The following is a 22,114-nucleotide window of genomic DNA, read 5'->3' on the forward strand; positions in this document are numbered from 1 at the left end:
TGTGTATATTAGGGATGTGCAGTCATTTTAAAACATAAGATCTATAAGTTTTATATATAAAAAAAACAAAAGCAACTTGTAATGATGGCAGATAAAGCCCAAATGGTCCATCTAGTTTTTCCAACAATTTCCTTAAAGTAGTAACTGCCGCTCTATGCAGGTTGCCTCCCATGAAGAAATGCTACATCATCCCTTTCTTCAAGCCTTTAAGGACCACAGTATTTGTCCCATGCCCTTTTGAATTCATTAACTGTTCACCACCACCACCTGTTCTGGGATGGCATGTCAGGCATCCATCACCCTGTCCGTGAAGAAATATTTCCTGATCTTTGTTCCGAGTCATCCATCCACCCTGGAGTTTTATTTCATGATCCCTAGTTCTACTGTTTCCTTTCCAATGGAAAAGGTTTGAAGCTTGTGCATCGTTAATACCTGTCAGGTATCTGAAGGTCTGTATCATATTCCCCTACACCTCCTCTCCTCCAGTGTATAGATATTTAGATCATAGAAACATGACGGCAGAAAAAGACCATATGGCTCATCCAGTCTACCCATCCATCCAATTAATTTACCATTATAATTCCCATCACTCCCTCAGAGATCCCCTGTGTTTACCCCCTGCTTTCTTGAATTCAGATACTGTTTTTGTCTCCACCACTTCTACTGGGAGGCTGTTCTACACATCCACCACGCTCTCTGAAAAAAAAAATATTTCCTGAGATTACTCCTGAGTCCATCCTCTTTCAGCCTCATCTCATGACCCCTCGATTTAGATCCTCCTTTCCATTGAAAAAAGATCACCCTCTGCATGGAAACCTTTGAGAAACTTGAATGTCTCTATCATATCTCCCCTTTCCTCTAGGGTATACATGTTTAGATCTTTGTCATGTTCAGTGGCTTGCGGGACAGACCCTGCAAGCTGCTTTACTCACCCACAGCGCTACCAACTGCAGCCTGGGATGTGCCACTTCCCTGACTCCCCATAGGTGTGAATGCCCCCTACTTATGCTTTCTTAATGGGCCCATGACAAGATAGCACCCTCTGATGACCTCACCTAGCCTCCCCCTTATAAGGCTGTGTCTGAGGCGTATCGGACATCTCAGCAATGGGTTTCCTGCTTAGAGAAGTACATGTTGCTCCTGCTTTCCTGGTTGTTCCTATGCTCCAGCCTTGCCTCATCCAGGGTCCTTGTGTGTCTTTGTCCATCCTTGTCCTGATCTCCTGGTACTGACCTCTTGCTTTGGACCTGTCCATGATTGCCTGCTGCCTGGGCCTGACCTATTGTTTGTACCTGACTACTCTTGCTTGCGGCCTGCCCCACCCTTGGCCTGTTCGATACCTCCAGCTTGCTACCTGTCTTGACTCCAGCGTTTAATCGGACTCTCATTCTATCTCTACTGTCCTAGGGTCTTGTCTAAGATCTGCCAGAACCCAAGGGCACAATTTGCAGGGGAGGCAACTGGTATAGGTGAAGCTCCAGTTCATCCTGCTACAGGGCACGTTTGCTAGCTGTCAGCATAGACCTCGTAGATTTGCCTATGAGGCTGCATCATAGGCAAATGATGCAGCCTCAGCATAAAAGACTCACTCATCACAGTCTATCCCCATATGCTTTAGAACAAATATCACTGACCATTTTAGTAGCCACCCTTTGGACAGATTCCATCATGAAGGTGAGGTCTCACCAGGGACTTATACAGGGGCAATAGTCTACATTTTTCTGCTGACCGTTCCCCTCCCTTATGCAGCCAAGCATCTTTCTGGCTTTTATTGTCACTTTATACACCTGTTTGTATCTGATATTAAGGTGGCCAGCTACCCCCAGATATCCTGTTCTTCCTTTGTTCTTAGAAGAATTTCACCTTCAATAAAATACCTTTCTCTTGGGTTTTTGCATCCTCAATGCATTTAGCCTTTCCTCATAGCTCTTCTGAAACAGACCTCACACCATTTTTGTTGCCTTCCTCTGGACAGTTTCCATCCTGTCTCTATCCTTATTGAAATGTTCTCCAGAATTGAACACAATACGCCAGGAAAGGCCTCACCAAGGTCAGAAGGTCAATATTTTGTTTTTATTTTTATGGCTAACTATGGGCTATGCCCGCCCAGTCAGTTGCATACTTCAGGTAATTCGGGATGGTTATTGTCACCTGGCAATTTAACATATGTAAAGGTACTACACCATAAAATGAAATATTGCAGTGGGGTAGCTCTGTGCCCTCTTTACAGTTGCTGTGGTATCCTTCCACGTCTTGGGCCTGCCCTCCACCTCCTCTCTACCTTCCCAAGTGTGAGGAAAGTTGTGAGTGGGTTGAGGTGATAGCAAAGACAAAGTGCAGATGGTGGATGTAAACCACATGAAACAAAAGATAGGGTTGTTTTGAAATTGCACATACCTAGTGTATATTTGTGTCCTACTTAGGATATCTAGATAGGCAGGATATAAATATTAAAAAAAAAAAATAAAAGGGTCAGAAAATAGCAAACATCAACTCTACCCTTAATTTAGTATTTCCTGTGGAGGTTTAGGGAATCAAAATCTAGTGAAAGTAGGTTAGAAATGAATATCAAAATGTTTAGATCTTTGATCTAGCTTCAGATCAGTCTACTAAATTGATGGGAAATGCCTTGATTTGTGCATGTTGGAGCTTTAAGGTCATAATGGTGATAGCCTGGCCCATCTCATTCAAGACTTTTCTGGATTTATTTTGAATAGTCTGACTGTATAGAGTCCATAGTACCACTTATTGCCAACAGCATGAATGCTGTCTGAATCTTAATTGCATCAGCCACGTGATCACCTGAACCTGGGTCTCAAGTGCAGTTTCTTGTTTTAGCTAACTCAGATTGGCTTTGTCATTTAGTACTACAAGCAGAGTTCCAGGCCATGATGCTCTATCAGGATTAAATATTGAGATTAGTCCTGACTTTTTTCCCCTTGTAATCTGTAGGTTCGAAAACACTTCATTTCCAAAAGTGCAGAAATTCCCAAGGCAGATGGAAGCTCTCGGCCGAACAAAGGAGGACCACAAAGTGCCTAGTGATGCCAAGAGATCCATAAATGTAAGACCTAGAAACTTAAATTTGACTTCTAAAGGTTTTTATTTATCTAGAGCAATCTGGTTAAGATTAGATCTGCCTCTGTCTCTTTTGGAAAAAGCCAAAGCTCTTCTGGATATAATCATCTTTTTGAAGACTAGCAGGTTTATCTACTCATAAGTGGAGGAGAGGTCTAGTGGTTAGAGCAGTGGGTTGTAAATAAGGGAAGGCAGGGTTCAAATCCTGCTGACACTCCTTGTAACAAGGTAACGATGGCAGAAAAGGACTAAATGGTCCATCCAGTCTGCCCAGCAAGCTTCTTATGGTAGTATCTGCTGCGCCATGCAGGGACCCCCGAGTTTCTCTTAAGGGTAGCAATTGCTGCTCTGTGCAATTCTCCCTGAAGCCTGTTCTGCTAGTAAAAGTTTTACTGGGTGATGAGCCTTATTGAAAATTTACAATACTGCTTGATGTGTTTTGCTTATGCAATTGGCCATAGATGTCCTGTACTTTTCCCCTTATTTCTGCATAACAGTACTGTAAAAGTCAGGACCCATGGTAGTTGTCATCTGAATCAAATCCCTCTTCCCCCGTCCCGTTTGGGCAAGTCACTTCACCCTCTGTTGCCTCAGGTTCAAATTGAGATCGTAAGCCCTCTGGGGATAGGGAAATACAGTACCTGAATGTAATCTACTTGAAAATGACATGAAAGGCAGAATATTTATTAAAAAAAAAAAGTGGGTCATGGCTGTGCCTGGTACTGAATGCATAGATCCCCACAGCTTTCAGAACTTACCTGTTTTTATCTTCTGAAACTGCCTGATGCAGAATCCTTTTTTTATTTTTATTTTTTCAGTGGCCCTGCTGCTTTTTCCTAGGTTCACTCTGCATTTGTTTCTGGATTTTACCTAAAAATCCCCCTAGATAGGGTTGGTTTTTTTTGGCACTTAGATAAGTGAGGATTTTTGGCTTTTTTTGTTGTTGTTTGTTTTTCCATCTGCTGAGCTGGACTGCAAGTTTTTGTGGATTTTTTTCCTCCTTATACAATCATGCCAAGCAGTCCACCTAGTCACATTTTTTTTTCTTGTATCATCCTTTAAAGCAGTGGTCCCCAACCCGACTGGCTGGTGGGCCCCCAGGACAGGGTTGGGGACCACTGCTTTAAAGAGACAAATTCTTGTTTGCTTTCACCTTGCCAACTTGCATCATGTCAGAGAAGCAAGCTAGTGGCTTCAATTCGACCTGTTCATTGTTGTTATTGTTTAAAATGTAAACCGAATTGATCAGTAATTCTGTTATTGGAAAGTCGGTATAGAAAAATGCTAAATAAATAAATAAATAAAGTCTTGATCCAGGAGTAACTAATGTCCATTATTGACTATCATGAGGTTTGTTACAAGTGTCTGGGGCAAAGGCCCAGTGCTTCCAGCTGTTACCCAGAGCAATATGGGTCCAGAATGCTGTGCTGCTCTTCTACTTTTTGCCAAGAAGCAAACGACCTGTTCCTGAATCTGGTACAGAACGCTTGACAGTGTGTGTAGTTCTCTCATGCAGAGGGCAGGTTTGCGCTGGGTCCAACAGCTGCTCTGTGCTCAGGAGCTCCCACCAGAAGAAGGCCCAACAAGCAGAACGCCTGAAGGTGATCATAGCCTATGGAGCAGACACGCTGTACGATCTCCTGCGAGTCCTGGCACGTTCTATGGTTTCAGTAGTCTCGGCTAGACGCCTCCTGTGGCTTCGCAATTGGTCCACAGACTCTTCTTCCAAGTCTAGATTGGGCTCTCTTCCCTTTTAAGGGCGTTTCTGTTCGGCGAGGTTTTGGACCAGATCATCAAATCCCTGGGGGAGAATAAAGTGCATAAGCTCCCTGAGGATCGGCCAAGGACTTCCCGATCTTTCAACATTTCCAGAAATCTATTTCGCAGACAAAGACGTTTTCGACAGTCAAGATCAGTGGCCCAGAAACCTCCGTCTTCCAGGTCCCAAGCTTGGTCCCAGCCCTTTCGGGGACACAGACCCTCCTGTGAGGGTTCATTTCAGAGCGCAGCTCCAAAAGCTGCCCAATGAAGGATCGCCGACCCGCCCCTTGGTTCTCAGGGTGGGGGGACACCTCTCCCTGTTGTACAAGGAGTAGGTCAAGATCACTTCGGATCAGTGGGTGCTGGATATTCTAAAACACGGTTACGTGTTAGAATTTGCTCGGCCCCTAAGAGACAGGTTCCTCTTCTCGCCTTGTGGACCCCTGCAGAAACAACAAGCAGACCCTCGACAGGCTGCTTGATCTCAGGGCCATCCGAACTGTCCCTCCAGAGGAGCATGGGTCAGGCCATTATTCAGTCTACTTTGTGGTTCCCAAAAAGGACAATGCTTTCCGCCCGATCCTGGACCTTAAGACTGTCAACAAGGCTCTCAGGGTTCCCCACTTCCAGATGGAAACCCTACGTTCAGTCATCGTGGCAGTTCACGGTGGGGAATTCCTGGCGTCTCTGGACCTCACAGAGGCTTATCTCCACATCCCCATTTGCCAGGACTATCAGCGATTTTCTTCGGTTCAAGATCCTAGGACGGCATTTCAGTTTCAGGCTCTGCCGTTTGGTCTGGCGACCATTCCCCGGACATTCACCAAGGTGATGGTGGTGGTTGCAGCAGCACTCTGGAGGGAGGGAATCTTGGTTCATTCCCTACCTGGACGACTGGCTCATCTATGCGAAGTCCAGGGACCTCTGCTGACAGTTGGTCGACAGGGTGTTGACCCTCCTCAGCTCCCTCAGCTGGGTGGTAAACTTTGCCAAGAGCTGCCTGGTACCCTCACAGACACTGGATTTCTTGGGAGCACGTTTCGATACCCGTCTAGGCCGGGTTTTTCTACAACAGGACCAGGCATTCAATCTCATATCCCAGGTACAACGCCTTCGTGGCCTTGCGCTTCCCACAGCGTGGGATTACCTGCAGGTCCTGGGTTCCATGGCGTCCTCCATTGATTTGGTGCCCTAGGCTTTTGCGCATCTGCGCCCGCTACAGAGGGCGTTGTTGCCCAGATGGAAGCCGGTGTCTCAGGAGTTTCAAGTCCTTTTGCCGCTGCTGGATTTCGCCGTGAACAGCCTAGATTGGTGGCTCGATCTCCCTCATTTGCTTCAGGGGGTGGACTTGGAAACGCCGCAATGGGTGGTAGTGACCATTGATGCCAGCCTTGCTGGATGGGGGGCTGTGTGTCAGTCTGTCGGTCCAGGGCGTTTGGAATACGGAGCAGGCGAAATGGCCCATCAATCGCCTGGAAACCAGGGCGGTCCATCTGCCGTTGAAAAGATTTCTTCCCTTGGTGCACCACAGGGCAGTGCAGATCCTGTCCGACAACGCCACCATGGTGGCGTATTTCAGTAGTCAAGGAGGAATGAAGAGTCGTCACGTCTCTCGGGAGACGGACAAGCTCATGGCCTGGGCAGAGCAGTACCTAGCCCGCCTCGCGGCATCTCACATCGCTGGCATGGACAATGTGCAGACGGAATTCTTGAGCCATCAACGAATAGACCCCGGAGAGTGGGAACTATCTGAGGAAGCAATGTCGATACTGGTCCCCGCAGGTGGGGGGCTCCCCATCTCGACCTAATGGCGACGCAGCGGAATTCGAAGGCTCCGCACTTCTTCAGCTGCAGACGGGAACACGGTGCGGAAGGAGTGGATGCTCTGGTTCTTCCTTGGCCTCGAGACATTCTACTGTACTTGTTTCCCCCATGGCCCCTAATAGGTCCTGCGTCGGATAGAGGTGCATCGCGGCGAGGTGATCCTGGTAGCTCCGGAGTGGTCCTTTCGTGGATTGCAAACTGGCTAAAAGACAGGAAACAGAGAGTAGGATTAAATGGACAATTTTCTCAGTGGAAGGAAGTGGGCAGTGGAGTGCCTCAGGGATCTGTATTGGGACCCTTACTTTTCAATATATTTATAAATGATCTGGAAAGAAATACGACGAGAGAGATAATCAAATTTGCAGATGATACAAAATTGTTCAGAGTAGTTAAATCACAAGCAGATTGTGATAAATTGCAGGAAGACCTTGTGAGACTGGAAAATTGGGCTTCAAAATGGCAGATGAAATTTAATGTGGATAAGTGCAAGGTGATGCATATAGGGAAAAATAACCCATTCTATGGTTACACAGTGTTAGTTTCCTTAATAGGTGCTACAACCGAAGAAAGAGATCTAGGCGTCATAGTGGATAACACATTGAAATTGTCGGTTCAGTGTGTTGTGGCAGTCAAAAAAAAGCAAACAGAATGTTGGAAATTATTACAAAGGGAATGGTGAATAAAACAGAAAATGTCATAATGCCTCTGTATCGCTCCATGGTGAGACCACACCTTGAATACTGTGTACAATTCTGGTCACCGCATCTCAAAAAAGATATAATTGCGATGGAGAAGATACAGAGAAGGGCTACCAAAATAAGGGGAATGGAACAGCTCCCCTATGAGGAAAGACTAAAGAGACTTTTCAACTTCAGAAGAGACGGCTGAAGGGGGATATGATAGAGGTGTTTAAAATCATGAGAGGTCTAGAATGGGTAAATGTGAATCGGTTATTTACTCTTTCGGATAGTAGAAAGACTAGGGGGCACTCCATGAAGTTAGCATGGGGCACATTTAAAACTGATCGGAGAAAGTTCTTTTTTACTCAATGCACAATTAAACTCTGGAATTTGTTGCCAGAGAATGTGGTTAGTGCAGTTAGTATAGCTGTGTTTAAAAAAGGATTGGCTAAGTTCTTGGAGGAGAAGTCAGTTACCTACTATTAAGTTGATTTAGAAAATAGCCACTGCCATTAGCAATGGTAACATGGAATAGACTTAGTTTTTGGGTACTTGCCAGGTTCTTATGGCCTGGAATGGCCACTGTTGGAAACAGGATGCTGGGCTTGATGGACCCTTGGTCTGACCCAGTATGGCAGGTTCTTATGTTCTTACTTTTGTGCATTATTATCGCTTGAATTTGCAACCTCCCGGTCTGGGCTCGTTTGGCAACCAGGTTCTTCGAGCAGGGCTATCCGGGGCCCACCCCGTTTAGGGAAGCTTTGGTACATCCCACGGTCTGGACTGATCCGGGTACGTACAGGGAAAAGAAAATTATTCCTTACCTGCTAATTTTCATTCCTGTAGTACTCCGGATCAGTCCAGACACCCACCCATGGTCCTTGTGTTCGGTATTCGCATTTGGTTAGCCAGCTCGAAGTTGCAATTCTGAAAATGCAAAGTTTTTCGATCTTTCGAAGTCCTTTGTCCACCAATATTTTTCAATTTGTATATAGTTACTCCACAGTTTTGGAGTCTGTTTGATCCATTCATTGGTTGTTCTTGCTTTGATATCCTTAATACTGAAGGGACGCAGGGGGTGCAATTAGTTATCAGAGGGCTCCCTGCAAGTTTTTCTCTGTCTCCATCTGCTGGAAGGGAGGCAAAACCCACGGTCTGGACTGATCTGGAGTACTACAGGAGCGAAAATTAGCAGGTAAAGAATTTTCTTTTAAATGTCTGTAAATTGCCCTTTTTCTTCTCCCTTTCTTCAGACTTTGGATGTGACTGAGAAGAGAAATTCTAATGGATGTGGTATTTCAGGTAAGAGATGCGAAGCAAATTTGAAATGGCAGTTGGCTTTACAGAAAAAGGAAAAAACTGATAAACTAAAGAGCCACATAAGAAGAAAAGGCTTTATAAATTTTATTTTTCTTAGTTTGTAAATGGTATATTCTGCCTATATGAGAGCAGATGATTCTAATGGAAATAAGAGTATTCATATGTATGGCTGAGGTGGGCACTTTGCCACAGATGGCAAACTATGTATAACCTTCTTACATTAATCATAGCTCTACTGTCCACAGTTCTTTTTTTAAAGGAAGGATTAATATCCTGGATCTCCATGTCCAATTTTCAGTATCTAGCTAGGTTTGGGTGTGACAAGCCTGCTCTCGGGGTAATGGACATTAGAGAATGCTTGTTGAAAATCTTAAAGCTGGTTTTAAATGTAAATTAAAAACCCTAATTTTAATTGTGGTTTTACTTCTTAAACATAAAATACATATTCCAGTTTTGAATCCAGAGTCCGTATAGCTGAGCAGTAGTTCAATGTGAAGATTAATTCTGGTGAACACTGAGTTGTACTCGAACCAACATAACGCAGCTCAAAACTTCAACAAAGAATGTCTTTCTTCAGGTCCTGACGCCAGGCTTCAAATTCTGTCCGAATAATGCTTTTGGGGTTCCTGGCCCACTGTACCTCCTCTGGCAAATCATCACATACATTCACTTGTTCCACAGGCCCTCCAGTCACCATACTCTTGGATTCCTGTGCTAATACACTACCCTTAAACATGAGATGTCCGAAGAATGATTGTTTTTTTTGCCTTGTGGACACAGAGAAGGTATCATATCTCATCACCGAGCAGCTTATGAAAGTATGGGAATGATGATAAGGGCCGATTAATTGGCTTTTTAAGAACTTAGAAGGCAGCTTTCCCTTTAAGTAGCCATCCTAGTCCACAGTGTAACATCTTCTGGCATTGGTTTCAAGCCAGTAGTTTTACAAATGTTTATAATTTGCCTTTCTAGAATGCACGCAAAACAATACAGTATAAAAGAAATGCTTATAAATACAAAGGCAATATAAACTAAACAAAGGCAATAACAAAAATAAACATAATAAAAAAGCAACCATATCAGGTCTCCACAACTCCCTTAGCTCTAGCAGTTAAAAGCTTCCTTAAACAACCATTGCTTGGTTAACTTCCTAAATCTGTTATTCTTTGAATGATCAGACAAAAGGGTAACCTATTCCATTATAGTTGCCATGGTGCAAACAAAAGCTCTATTTTGTGACAGTCAAGTGTAGGGGCTTCAAAGAGGAGGCCACAAGCCACACTTCATTCAGAGAGCACAAGGGTCGAGTAGGAACATAAAACGCTAAATGGGAACATACATTCTCTTTCAAAGCCTTGGAAGCCAGATCGACAACTCAACATCTGGTTTGCCAAAAAACAGAAAGCCAATGAGATGCAAGTTTTCTCATATATTTTCATTATGGATATCCTAAAAACGTGACTGGCTGGGGGCTTGGAAGCCTCCATTTTAGAACAAAAACAAATCTTTGTTGGATATGGTTGAGCCATATTTACTTTGTGGTGACAAATTATTTGCAAGAATCAACACTGCACCATACCTATTATAAGAGTATAAGTTGGACTCACCCCTATCATCCCCTGAAACTGTTGATGCTGTCCTGCATGGTCAGCTATGTCTGCTATTTTGGCACATAGGGTCTGTCACAGATCCTGCCATTGTTGCTGATTATTCTTCCAAGCGTTGCTTAGCTTTTTCTGCCCATTGTGCCAATCTGCCAAACATGGGCTTTCCTGACCTGCACACAAAGGTGCACAAACGCAGATATCTTCACTGAGAAGCTACCCATTTCCTCAAATGGATAGAGAACAAACTTTAACTTTTCAGGCTGTTTGCAGTCCTTATGAGACATGTGAAATGGAATGCTGTTTGAAGAATGGAATTCTCTTCATTGGATTGATATTGAGAGAGGGTTGGGAAAGATTTGTGGGAAGGTTGTTGGGAGTTTGGAAATACTGTTTAAGTATACAGATTAGTTCAAGGAAATTTTTAAGTGTTGACAAAAGATGGAAGTTGTATCACTTTTATTGCTGTTCTTATTGAAATAATTAAATAATTTTAATATTAAAAAAAAAAAATCTATGCCAAAAGTCTATGTATTATGTCGTTGGCTGGGATAATCTAACGCTTCCATGTACAAGTCAGAAGTTGGTTCATAAATCCAATGATTTAAGAAATGAAATTGCATTAATGTCTTCTGATTCAGTAACAGAAATAGCAGGATCATCTGTGACGGTCAAGCACCCACCTCGTGTACAAAACATGCATGAGACTGAGAAGGGAGTCAGGCAGCCATCCCTCCAGCATCCTGGCACTTACAAAGACCTGGCAGTGGGCCGAGTAAGCAAAAGCAAATCTTACATGAGTGCAACTGCAAGTTCAAAAGCTAAAATGTCTCGTAGCATATCCATGGGAGAGAACATAAATACCAACTCTGCTGATTCCATCAAGCCTGAGGACTTGACCAAGCCCCTGTCAAATATAGATCTGCCTTCTCTTGGCCAGAAGGTTGCCAACACATTAAACCCAGACTGCATGGAAAACCTTTGTCCGAAGCAGCCAGAGCAAACAGCAACTCTGTGTGGAAACCATGAGGTGCGAGCAAAGCTGATGTTAAATGTTTGTTCTACATCACCTAACAGACTATTGATGCCCCCACCCCTCACTTCTGGCATCCATGTTACTCTAGACAAGCAGAAAGAAAAGCAGGTGAATCAGACTCCTAAGACATACCTTTCAGTGGTTACTCCTACAGAAATGAAATCTTTGGGCAGAGATGAACACAGTGGTTTGATGGGGCTGGTGGACAACGAGAGGGAGACACAATCTCTGTACTCGTTGAAAAAGAGACATGTTGACTATGAAGAGGTGACATTCAACAGCCAGGACTCCACTCAGGACAGGACAATAGCCTTGGACTTAAATCAAATTAAATTACTTCCAACATGTGTGAAGGATGTTCTGCCCAACAATTCAACCAGAGATGACCAGGCCAGTAGTGACTTTCCTCAGGCTGGTCCTGACTTTCCCAATAACAATGGAGCAGCTGACAGGATCTCCAAGAGAGAAATTGGTGAGTAGTTATGTTTTTGTAACTTTTATTATTTCCATCATGTTCAAAATATCAAATCCACATGTTTTTCTTGCATTTGAATTACTTGAACACTGTATAATCCAACTTTACTCCAGAGAAATAACAGCCAAGACAGTATCTTTTACACTTGATCAGTTATTAAGCACAAGAGAGCGAAGCTTAATGCCTTCTGCTTTATCCCAATCATCTGTATACAAAAAAAATCTTCCGTTGTTTCATAAATATATGGCAGCCTTGTAAAAAAAAAAAAAAAAAAAATACTTAAACAAAGCCATTTTCACTGAATTCTTCATAATTGTCATGTTTATCTAGTGTTTTTCATTTAGAACAATCCTACAATCTATCCAGCCAGGCAGAGACTCAGATCTTTGGCTGTATTCCACTTTGTTGCCACTGCTCTTCTATCAGCTAACAAGAAAGATTCAATTCATTAATTTCCTGTATTAGCCATCATAATTATTTCTACCTTAAACTGGTTATCTTTTGACATTATTCTTTAATTTGCCTTTGTATTACCTTCCATAATCTTTGCAAAACAGGGAAGAGCCAGCACATGTACAAATAGGTAGGTGCTTTCTGCTGTACAGCCTTGTAACATTGATTCTCCAAGGTCAAGCAGGATGGCAGTCCTTTCAAACATGGATGATATCAGATGGTGCCCAGCATGGAGTTTTGATATCAAAGCTTGTAGAAGCTTTGAGCATACCCCACTGGGATGTGCAGACCTCACTACTCCTCTGCATCCTATGCAGGACCCCTCAGTCCATGATGAAGCTAAGACCTGGAGAGCTCCAAGAGAAGGTTTTGAGCAGCTGTCCTCTAGGGACCTCTGTTAGAAATAACTCCACTTTCTCTGAGGACAAACAGAGTGGTAGCCCTCACATGGAGAATCGCAAGCTAAGGCTGCCCAGAACAAAAAAAAGGGGAAAAACAAAACTCAAAACAATACCAATGTGTTTTTGGTGGTGACTGGCCATCCTAATGTTTTTTTTTTTTTTTTTGGGGGGTTAGTTTTTGGGGTTTTTTTGACTGCCTGAAACAAAAATAATGGATCCTAGGAGGGATGGAGTTGGTTTCTGTATCTCAAAAAGATTATGACAAATTAAGCAAAACTGTTGTTGGTAACTTCTGTTGTAAACAGTACTAAGGCTTCTAAGAAAACTAAAAAGTCATGGGATAGGAGGTGATGTCCTTTCGAGGATTACAAACTGGTTAAAAGACAGGAAACAGAGAGAGTAGGATTAAATGGTCAATTTTCTCAGTGGAAAAGGGTAAACAGTGGAGTGCCTCAGGGATCTATACTTGGACCGGTGCTTTTCAATATATTTATAAATGATCTGGAAAGGAATACGATGAGTGAGGTTATCAAATTTGCAGATGATACAAAATTATGCAGAGTAGCTAATTCACAAGCGGATTGTGACAAAGTGTAGGAGGACCTTGCGAGACTGGAAGATTGGTCGTCCATATGGCAAGTGCAAGATGCATATAGGGAAAAATAACCCTTGCTGTAGTTACACGATGTTAGGTTCCATATTAGGAGCTACCACTCAGGAAAATGATCTAGGCATCATAGTGGATAATATATTGAAATAATTGGCTCAGTGTGCTGCAGCAGTCAAAAAAGCAAATAGAATGTTAGGAATTATTAGGAAGGGAATGGTTAATAGAACGGAAAATGTCATAATGCCTCTGTATCGCTCACCTTGAATACTGTGTACAATTCTGGTCGCCGCATCTCAAAGATATAGTTGTGATGGAGAAGATACAGAAGGGCAACCAAAATGATAAAGGGGATGGAACAGCTCCCCTATGAGGAAAGACTGAAGAGGTTAGGGCTGTTCAGCTTGGAGAAGAGACAGCTGGGGGAGGGGGGGGAGATATGATAGAGGTCTTTAAGATCATGAGAGGTCTTGAACGAGTAGATGTGAATCGGTTATTTACACTTTCGAATAATAGAAGGACTAGGGGCATTCCATGAAGTTAGCAAGTAGCACATTTAAGACTAATCTGAGAAAATTATTTCACTCAACGCACAATAAAGCTCTGGAATTTGTTGCCAGAGGATGTGGTTAGTGCAGCTAGTGTAGCTGGGTTCAAAAAAGGTTTGGATAAGTTCTTGGAGAAGTCCATTAACGGCTCTTAATCAAGTTTACTTAGGGAATAGCCACTGCTATTAATTGCATCAGTAGCATGGGATCTTCTTAGTGTTTGGGTAATTGCCAGGTTCTTATGGCCTGGTTTGGCCTCTGTTGGAAACAGGATGCTGGGCTTGATGGACCCTTGGTCTGACCCAGCATGGCAATTTCTTATGATGTTATGTTTTTATATGAACGTGCAATGAGAACTTCATGCTGCAGCTTTGCAGATCATCGTCATGGAAGTGGATCTCAGGAGGGCTGCCAATGCTGCTATGGCTCTTAACATGAGCCTTGATATGCCCCATTGGATGTAGCAGAAGTAGATGTAAACTACTAACCAGCAGGAACTAGAGAGCTTGGCAATTCCAATGTATTGCTGTTCAACAAAACAAAAAGCTGGATGGACTATCTTAGAACTTCAGTTTGCTATACATAAAAAAAGAAAAAACCCTCTGATTCCCTTGCAATCTAAACTGCAACAGCCATTCCTCCTCATCCAGTCAGACCAGTCCAGAATAATGTGTCATACTAGCCAACCAGCAATTGGAGACAGATCAACAGGATTGCTGATGTCGCCCCTTATATGCATCTATGCTGAACTCGGCCTACCAATATTCTTTCTCCAATAGATGGAAGAATGAGCATCCTGTGCTGTGGAGTAAGGCCTGGTTGGGAGGAAAGTTTAGGGGGCAGCTTTTGAAGTAAAATGACCAGCTTTTGCTCCCTCAGTTGAGCAGTGCCCTAGGATAGGAAGGCAAAAATAATTTTTGAGAGAACTCCTGAAATGAAAGTCAGGGGGTTTCCATTAGTATCCTGATTGGGTTCAGGGCTAATTACTCTTCTGCCCTTCCTCCCCCTTGCATCTTCCTCTCCTTATTTCCCTCTTTTATGTGGACTCTTATCCTTTAAGGATCTGGCATGGGAATGTAAATTTTAAAAGAAAAAAAAAAGAGCACAGGAATAAAACCATGCTCTGCAATCGATGTTAGTTACAAGTGTGGGAAGTAGCTAAGCAGTGCTGCAACTGTTGAAAGAGAGCAGGAGGGCAGAGATATGGAGGCCCCAGGGGGAGGTCTGAGTTTGTCGAGCCAGTCAGGCAGCCTCTTTCCATTGGTGCACGATTCTGAGGTGGAAACAACCACCATGTTTGGACCATGGGGGAGTGAAGGAGAGCTTGGGCTGCTGTATTAGTGGGGAGGGACAAACTTGCGGAAGGTATATCACATGAAGGGTTAATTTAGTCCCTTATATGATAAAGGTACTGTCATACAGTTATGATTTTTGAGTTAGTTATTGCATGCAGTTTTGTGTTCACTGAGAAACAGCCCCCCCCCCCCCCCCCCCCCCCAGCTCCCACCTTTTCTCCTTTAATAAGAGTTAAGATGATGGAAATGCCACCCAGGGAAACCAGAGTTCAAAACCCACTGCTGCTCTTTGTGACCTTGGGCAAGTCACTTTACCTTCTATTGCCTCAGGTACAAACCAACAGGGTCATTCATCAAAATGCATTCCCTGTACGTACCCAGATCAGTCCAGACTGCTGGGTTATGCCTCCCTTCCAGCAGATGGAGTCAGAGAAAAAACTGAAAAGGCACCCACTGATAACCTAGTGTGCCACCTGCGATCCCTTAGTATTTCTCTGACTCCAGCAGTTGGAAGACAGCATAACCTGTGGTCCTGGTCTTACTAAATTTTGATTCTTTTTTTAATCAAGAGGGTTTTTTACACCCTGGTAGCCAAATGACTAGATCTGGGTAGTAAGTACAAAAAAAAAAAAGATTTTCTTTGTTTCTTCTTCAGTCAAGGAGTACAGATTCCTCCTAATCACATAAAATAGAAAGATTATTTTTAAGCAGGCACAGCTGGACCTTAGGCTTTTTCAGTTTGTTTACCTAGAGAGTCAGTGGCAGCCCAGTGAGTAGCGGAGATTTACCAGTGGGCCGGTCCCTCTCCCCTACAGGACAGACTATTTCATTCCTCTGAATCCAGGGACATTACATTCCCCTGTTTCACAGCTCAGTTAATAAAAAAAAAAAAAAAGGAACCTACCGAGTCAGCCTGTTTGTTTCCTGGGCCTCCAGAAGGGGTAGAATTATTTCACGGCTGTACCTGCCATACCGCGGGGAGTGCAGTGCTCAGCTTGTGGAGAGTCGGCAGCACGACTCTCCCGGGATGGCTTGTGTTCGCGCTGCTTACCCGGGGGAGAGGGCCCTTCATATGTGCCTCTGGAAGGCAAAAGATCTCTCCCGCACCCGCGAGGGGTTGCCAGGAGTAGGCAGGAAAGTTTTCCTCGGCCGTCCCCGTGAAGCGCGGGAACGGCGGACATTTTGGGTGACTCACACCCCGAGGATTCTCAGGGCTCCAGGGGAGGAGAATTTCCTCCACCTCCTAGTTTAAGCCCTGATCCTGCATGTGAGCCTCTGCCTCCCTCCCCCCCTCCTTCTCCTCCTGTTTTGCCTGTGGGGGGAAGAGGGGGCCTTAGATACAGCACCCTTTTTCCTCACAATTTGTGCTGTTACATAAGGCTTATATGGAGGAAGAGGCTGATTTGATTTCACAACAATCTCCTCCAACAAAGATGCCCAGGCCCGCTGACAATCAGGAGGCACTCCGGGCTCGTATACCTTGGCCAGCCCCTGGACCAGGGGAAACACCACCTCCTTTGCCTGACCCCACGCCCCAAGACCCCGCTGCGGATCCGGGCGAGGACGTGGATAAATCTTCTCCGGTTGAGAGGGATGATCCATGGGTGCTCTGGCTGTTCAGGAGAGACAAGTTGGATCCTCTCATCCTGCATTTGCTTACTGAGCTTTGATCATCCAGCTCCGCAGTCTGTGGCAGATCTGCATCCGGGGGATCCGGTATTGTCCAGTCTGCGAGCCCTTCCTAGAAATTTTTCCATTCCACCTGAGCCTGTTACAGCTCATGACTCAGGAACGGGACGCCCCGGAAGCCTCTCTACGTGTTACCCGGGCCATGGAGCTCTATCCGCTCCCGGATGAGTTCTTGGAGCTCCTTAAGATTCCTAAAGTGGATGCGGCCGTATCAGCCATCGCCAAACGCACCACGATTCCGGTGACGGGAGGTGCCACCCTCAAGGATCTGCAGGACAGGAAGCTTAAGATTCTTCTTAAGAGAATATTTGAAGTGTCAGCGCTTGGGGTTAGGATGGCCGTCTGCAGTAGCTTCATGCAGAGAGCCACCCTTAGATGGATACAGCAACTGCTTACAGCCCAGGAGCTCCCCCCGGCAGAGGCGGAACAGGCGGACCGGATGGAAGCAGCGGTCGCTTATACGGCTGATGCTCTGTATGATCTCCTGAGAAACCTCCTCACGCACTATGTCCTCCGCTGTGGCAGCAAGGAGATTGCTTTGGCTGTGCAATTGGTCAGCTGATGGCTCTTCCAAGTCTCAGTTGGAATCTTTCCCATTTAAAGGGAAATTCTTATTTGGAGACGATCTGGAGAATCTTATTAAGGACTTGGGGGACAACAAGGTTTACAAATTGCTGGAGGATAGACCCAAGTCCACTCGTCCCGTCAGTTCCTATAGGTGTCATTTCCGGGGCCAGCAGCATTTTCAGTCTAGTAGGGTTCCGTCGTTTCCTCCTCGACAGGCGCTGTCGAGGTCCCAGGCTTGGGCCCGTTCCTTTCGAGGCAGACTGCCTTCCCGGGACGGAGCCTTCCAAGGATTCTCCAACACGAAATCTTCCCAATGAAGGTGCGCCAGCCCATTCCTCCGATTCGGTGATCGGGGGCAGTCTCTCTCTTTCGAGAGGAATGGGTCAAGATCATGTCGGATCAATGGGTCTTAAATATTATAGATCGCGGTTACGCTTTAGATTTTGCTCGCCCACTGCGGGATCTTTTCTTGATGTCTCCTTGCAGGTCTTGGGCAAAACAGCAAGTGGTGCTCCAGACCCTGTGTCGTCTGAAGGACCTGGGTGCGATACTCCATTTACTTCGTAGTTCCCAAGAAGGAGGGCTCCTTCCGTCTGATCCTAGACTTGAAAAAAGTCAACAGGGCTCTTCGGGTTCCACATTTTCGCATGGAGACCTTGAGGTCCGTCATTGCAGCCGTCCACAAAGGTGAATTTTTGGCCTCTTTAGATCTGACAGAGGCGTATCTGCATATCGGCATACAGGAGCATCATCAAAGGTTTCTGCGGTTCATGGTGCTGGGCGAGCATTATCAGTTTCAAGCGCTACCGTTCGGGCTGGTGACAGCGCCACGCGTATTCACCAAGGTAATGGTGGTGGTAGCAGCTTCTCTTCGGCGAGAGGGGATTCTGGTTCATCCCTGGTTTGGACGACTGGCTGGTTCGGGCGAAGTCAGAACACTTTTGCAGACAGGCAGTTCAGTCTGTGTTACTGCGCCTTCATTCACTCGGCTGGGTTGTCAATTTCCCCAAGAGTCAGTTGGTTCCATCGCAGGTGTTGGAATTCCTGGGTGCACGTTTCGACACTGTGGTAGGCAAGGTTTTCCTCCCTGTGCAGAGAATGACCAAGCTGATAACTCAGGTTCGCCGTCTGTTGGCCCTCCCCTTGCCCAGGGTTTGGGACTACTTACAGGTTCTTGGTTCTATGGCTTCTTCTCTGGAGTTGGTTCCCTGGGCGTTTCCCTTCGGACGGTACCTTCCTTTCTTCCGAAGGTGGTATCGGCTTTTCATATGAATCGGTTCGTTGAGTTACCGGCCTTTTCAAATTTGGATCGCGATTCTCCTCAGGCTCAGGATTTAAGAAAACTGGACGTTCATAGGGTACTTCTCAGGTACTTGGAAGTGACTAATGTCTTTCGGTTGTCAGACCATCTTTTTGTTTTATGGAGTGGTCCTAAGAAGGGGCAGAATGCTTCCAAGGCCACCATTGCCCGATGGTTAAAGGAATCTATTGCATCGGCATACATATGTAAAGGCCGACAAGTACCCGCTGGTCTTAAAGCTCATTCGATCAGATCTTGGACGGAGAGCCAATGTGTTTCTCCTCAGGAGATTTGCCGAGTGGTGACTTGGAAATCTTTACACACCTTTGCTAGGCATTACTGCTTGGACATCTGGGCTCCGGATGTAGATTGTTTTGGTAGCGGAGTGCTTCGAGCAAGACTTACCGGGTCCCACACCAGTTAAAGCGGCTTGGGTACATCCCAGCAGTCTGGACTGATCCAGCTACGTACAGGAAAGGAAAATTGGTTCTTACCTGCTAATTTTCTTTCCTGTAGTACTACGGATCAGTCCAGAAGCCCGCCCAGATAGTCTGGTAAGTCCATTTTGTTTTCTTTTCCGTATCTTCCTGCACAGGGGATTTGAAGATTGCAAATGGTGTATGAAGACTACACACAACTTCATATGTATGATGACGAATGAGAAAGGGAAGAATATCTGCTCCTTGCGTGTACATAGTTCAACAAGTTGGGACCATTTATTATCAGTTTTTTGGTCTAGTCATTGACTGTTACATTGTTAAATTGTTTTCATTCTGCTTTGATATTGATTATACTGAGGGATCGCAGGTGGCACACTGGGTTATCAGGGGGTGCCTTTTCGTTTTTTCTCTGACTCCATCTGCTGGAAGGGAGGCATAACCCAGCAGTCTGGACTGATCCGTGATACTATAGGAACGAAAATTAGCAGGTAACAACCAATTTTCCTTTATGGCAGGTTTTTTTTAACGTGCATACATACTTAATACTTTCTAATTTTCAAAGAGAATCACTGCAGGTAGTTTCTTGTTAAAAATGAATGTGGCGTATGTGCATTTAACTACATGAGCTGCTTGGAAAAGTCCCTGAATGTTTGTTCATAAGGTGAATCTGCTTGCATTTGTCTTAGATGGAGCAGTCACTGTTGCAAAATGTGAACAGGTTGTCTGGGAGCTAAAGGATGTTCTTCAGCGAGCACTACAGCTTTATAGTAAGGTAAAATGTTTTTGGTGGGTTTTTTTCTTTACAAATCTGTGTATTGATCTTTGTCGAAATGCAGTTATTAACCTTCGTCAAAGGCAATTGGGGTGTGTATGAAAATGAGACTTGTGAGATCTTGTTCTATTCTTGCAGATCGCATTCTCCAGCGAATCGCTGAAGGAACAGGTGCAAATGAAATCCATCCTGGGTAGCGCGTTCCTGTCCATCAAAGCAGAGCTAGATCCGGTAGCAGTGGAGAATGGCAGCGATTCTGCCCAAACTGCAGGCAGTGCTGTGGAACACAGGTTGTTTCAGATGAAGCCATGTCAGGAGAACTGCACGGTTGCCTTGCTAGAACATTATTCTGAACTCCTCCTGAAAATTATGCAAAGGAAAATCAATGGCAACTGAGGAGCTGTCACGTGACAAATAGTAAGGTTTTCTGTAAGTGGTGAGGCTGAAGGAGATGGTTTTGCATCAGCAGCGTTATAGTAGCTGGTTCTGGTATTTAACAAAAGAGAACATTAACCCACAACTGTTTAAATATCTTGAAATTGATGGAAAGCCAAATTCAGACACATTAATTTCAATATTTAGGGGGGGGGGGGTTGTTTGCCACTGGGTTCCTAATCAGTGTTGACCACACTTCCCCCTCAGCAGAAACATCCTTGAAAGCAGCAAATCTGAGTGTTCTGTGTGGGTATGTTGTCACATCAACACTGATCAAGAGGCAATTGCCCAAAACGACCATATTTAAAGAAAAAGACAATTGCATCCAAGGTGCCTGCTTCCCAGTTTGCCACAGGACAGTAAGAATAAATGAGCTGTTGAATGGAGGAAATGGACTACAGGACAGGATGGATTTTTGACGGTGTTAAACAGTGGGTGACTGCTGAATGCTTCTCTGGTATTACCTCCAGGAGTTGTACATTTTATTTTCTGGTTTCAGTGTTGTAGCAGTGTTTTTACATCCAGTAATTGAGCTGGGACACGCAGAGTAAGCTGAAAGTCTTGATCTTTAGATATCTGCAAGATTTTAGTTCCAGATGTGAGCACTGTGGTTTATTTTTTTTTTAACATTCTGTATAGGTTTGTAGTAGGTTCTGATGTAGCTGCCTGGATTTTTTGTGACCCGCATTTAAGTCTCATTCACCAAGGTTGTGTAAAACATGCAAAAGAAGCTCAGAATGGTAATCATTGTTCTGTTAAATACAATTGTGTCCTAAAACATCTTATGAGAGAATGTTAAGAATTAGACTGCAGATTTTCCTAGCCTGCAGACATTTCCAGTAATGTAAATGCCTTTTTTTTTTTAATGCTTCTCATCTGAATTTTTATTTTTATTATAGCATTTAGTGATTGTAGAGTTTCCAAGAAATACTGCTGTGTGTAACTTATTAAAATGTGTTAATTAATGTATGTATATTTTTCATATGTTTATATAAATTTCTCAAAATAAACATTTTGTGTGTTTATTAATGTACTTTAAAAACATTATGAATGGGGGGGATTATTCTAGGGCTTGTCTTGTACACTATTTATCTGATGTTATGCTGTTAGAGACCCTAGTTTCCAAAATGTTTATATTCCTTTTGATGTGATACAGTTTGAGCCTTTTGATTCATAATTTGTAGAAGTTAACAGCATGAACATTTTGCCCACCTTTGTCTGTGTAGACAACAATGTGGTGTGAATTATGAAGGGGTCTTAGTTACAAGGACCAACACTCCCAAGCTTCTTGTTCAAAGCTAGACTTTCGAAGTCTGGGGCCTGGGCCATGGTGACAACAGAAGCCCTCCAAATATATTTTTGTTTATTTATTTAGGTTTATATTCTGCTTTTCGCACTTTTTTTCAGTGCTTCAAAGTAGATTACATTCAGGTTCTCTAGGTATTTCCCTATCCCCAGAAGGCTTAGTCTGTGTGTGTGTGTAGATAGATAGATAGATAGATAGATAGATAGATAGATATAGATATATAATCTCCTTGTGACCTTGGGCAAGTCACTTTACCCTCCATTGCCTCGGGTACAAACAGACTAAGCCCTCTGGGGATAGGGAAATACCTAGAGAACCTGAATGTAATCTACTTTGAAGCACTGAAAATATATATATATATATAATTTGTCCAACAAAGGCAATTAGCTGATTTCTAAGACTAGACCCTTGCACTTTGTGGCTTATCAGAACAGGGCCTTCCAGTGTTTTTTCCTGGACAAATCACAATCATTGCTTCGGGAATTAGAAAGTAGTCAGAACCACAAAGAGTCCATCTGATATT

At 44.1% G+C, this 22,114-nt stretch overlaps 1 protein-coding gene across 3 annotated transcripts in view; it reads left to right on the plus strand.

Moving 5' to 3' along the window:
• LOC115073293 (WD repeat-containing protein 62-like) overlaps positions 1 to 21,289 on the plus strand; it is a 128,284-nt gene extending 106,995 nt beyond the window's left edge. For all 3 annotated transcript variants that reach the window (XM_029571601.1, XM_029571599.1, XM_029571600.1), the window contains exons 27-31: positions 2,953 to 3,064; positions 8,597 to 8,645; positions 10,909 to 11,775; positions 19,765 to 19,850; positions 19,989 to 21,289. In XM_029571601.1, the coding sequence (XP_029427461.1) occupies positions 2,953 to 3,064; positions 8,597 to 8,645; positions 10,909 to 11,775; positions 19,765 to 19,850; positions 19,989 to 20,246 (1,372 nt within the window). In that variant the 3' untranslated portion in view covers positions 20,247 to 21,289. The remainder of the gene's footprint in view (positions 1 to 2,952; positions 3,065 to 8,596; positions 8,646 to 10,908; positions 11,776 to 19,764; positions 19,851 to 19,988) is intronic.
• Positions 21,290 to 22,114: the final 825 nt, after the last annotated feature.

The sequence above is a fragment of the Rhinatrema bivittatum genome, chromosome 11 (genome assembly GCF_901001135.1).
Source record: "Rhinatrema bivittatum chromosome 11, aRhiBiv1.1, whole genome shotgun sequence".
NCBI classification, from domain to species: domain Eukaryota; kingdom Metazoa; phylum Chordata; class Amphibia; order Gymnophiona; family Rhinatrematidae; genus Rhinatrema; species Rhinatrema bivittatum.